The sequence below is a fragment of the Monopterus albus genome, unplaced genomic scaffold (assembly GCF_001952655.1).
Source record: "Monopterus albus unplaced genomic scaffold, M_albus_1.0 scaffold446.1, whole genome shotgun sequence".
Lineage (NCBI taxonomy): Eukaryota > Metazoa > Chordata > Actinopteri > Synbranchiformes > Synbranchidae > Monopterus > Monopterus albus.
Window position 1 is genome coordinate 28,996 of NW_018128326.1, and position 2,150 is coordinate 31,145.

Sequence of the window (2,150 nt, forward strand, 5' to 3'; positions counted from 1 at the left end):
CCTCCCTCAAAACAAACAAAAAAACCAAGACGTTCCCCAGGTGATCTTGACTTTAGCCCCTGATCTTTCGAACTGCTAGAGATGCCCCTGCTTGCATATAATCAAATTCACCTGCGTGACAGACTCCTAACATGTACTTCGGATGTTCAGCGTGAGCGCATTGCTGCGTCAAACCGTTCGGATAAGGTTCGAGATGTTTTCCGCCCTACACCAGCGAGAAGACAACATGCCCAGAGGTAATGCATGATGGATGTGAGTAAGGGACAGCTGGCGGGATAGACGCGCCTGCCTGATGCCACAGTGGTTGAACTGGCTCACTTACTTGAGACCTAAATCGTGTAGATGTTGTCCTATCAGTCGGATAACATCCTCCTCAGGCTGAGACAGACGTTTCTTCTTTTTGACATCCGCCGTGCTGCTGGTGTTGTTGGACGCGGGCTGGGCTGGCAATCCGTTGTTGTTGTTGTTGTTGCTGACAGCGTTTCCATTGTTGGTGACTGACACACGTCCGTTGGAGTGAGCGTCCCCTGCGGAGGACGCCTCGCCGTTCTCTGCGCCGTTTCGGCAGGAGCGTTCTGAGTCTCGGTCTTGTACTGCCCCGTTAGCCTGCATGTTACCGTGGTTTCTACAGGTAACACGATGAGTATACAAACGAAGGCGCAGCGGGACACTGCAAGGATAACAAGCCGCCGACAGGCCCACTGACCCAGATGCAGCCCCTAACAGCCCTGCTCCCACTCTGCTCGGTTCTCCGTATTTGTTAACACAGCTGTCGGCTCGGACGACAAAGAAACGGAGACCAGGGTTATTTGGACAACCGCATTTTTTTTTGCAGTCCGGTGGTACCTGGCACTGTCAAGTGCCGTTAAAGCCGAGGGGAAGTTGTTGTGTAGAGCCTGTTATTGTTGCTCTTCGACAGCTGCAGCCCTGTTATGGACATACCACAGATAAAGGGCCGCTTTTAGGTATAAACGAGCTAGGAAGTCGCCTAGGGCGCCACCATGTGGAGGGGCGCCATAAGGACGAAGAAATATTTTGTGATTCATTTCAGACCTTCAATAAAGGTTTAACAAAAGACAGGAGATACACAATACCTGCTAGCTGAGCATTCTATAGAGATTACCAAGCTACTGGCAGATAAAATCATGTTATCACATGCAGATATTTCTTATTCTATGTAGCCTTATTGCACATTTTTATTATTATGTTAATATACAGGCCTTTTTGGCAGAGGATATGACAACTCCTCCCTAAGCTGCTCTGTGTAACTGTTACCACACACTAGAAACTAAGGTGAGAGACAATATACAAATTCTAAAGCTGCAGTATGGAGCCAGTCTCTATGATAAAATAAAAACATTATATGTTCAGTATATATGCTCATATACAACCCTAAATCAGAAAAAGTTGGGACAGTATGTAAAATTGAAACTGAAAATAGTGACTTGTAAATCATCTGTGTCCTGTATGACATTGAAAACAATATAGCAGCACATTATTTGATGTGATATCTCATCAATTTTATTCTTTGTTCAAAATAAGGAGTATTTTGAGGAGCTGATGAATGAGGAAAATGAGAGGGAAAAAAGAGGGGAAGAGGTGAATACTGTAGAGCAGGAAGTAGCAAAAATTAGAAAGGATGAGGTGAGGAAGGCTCTGAGGAGAATGAAGAGTAGAAAGGCTGTTGATCCAGATGACATACCTGTAGAGGTGTGGAAGTGTCTAGGAGAGACAGCAGTGGAGTTTCTATCTAGTTTGGTCAACAGGATTTTAGAGAGTGAGAAGATGTCTGAGGAATGGAGGAGAAGTGTACTAGTGCCGATCTTTAAAAACAAGGGTGATGTGCAGAGTTGTAGCAACTACAGAGGTATAAAGTTGATGAGCCACACAATGAAGCTATGGGAAAGAGTAGTGGAAGCTAGGCTAAGAAAGGAAGTGGATATCTGTGAGCAACAGTATGGCTTCATGCCCAGAAAGAGCACTACTGATGCAATTTTTGCTCTGAGAATGTTAATGGAGAAGTATAGAGATGGTCGGAAGGAGCTGCATTGTGTCTTTGTGGATTCAGAGAAAGCATACGACAGAGTGCTGAGAGAGGAGCTATGGTACTGTATGAGGATGTCAGGAGTGGCAGAGAAGGACGTCAGGGG

At 45.6% G+C, this 2,150-nt stretch overlaps 1 protein-coding gene across 2 annotated transcripts in view; it reads right to left on the bottom strand.

Annotated features, from left to right (window-relative positions):
- The window catches only part of LOC109952262 (WD repeat-containing protein 26-like), a 28,579-nt gene extending 27,154 nt beyond the window's left edge, over nucleotides 1-1,425 (bottom strand). For both annotated transcript variants that reach the window (XM_020587243.1, XM_020587244.1), the window contains exon 1: nucleotides 323-1,425. In XM_020587243.1, coding sequence (XP_020442899.1) covers nucleotides 323-612 — 290 coding nt within the window. In that variant the 5' untranslated portion in view covers nucleotides 613-1,425. The remainder of the gene's footprint in view (nucleotides 1-322) is intronic.
- Between the last annotated feature and the right edge of the window lie 725 nt (nucleotides 1,426-2,150).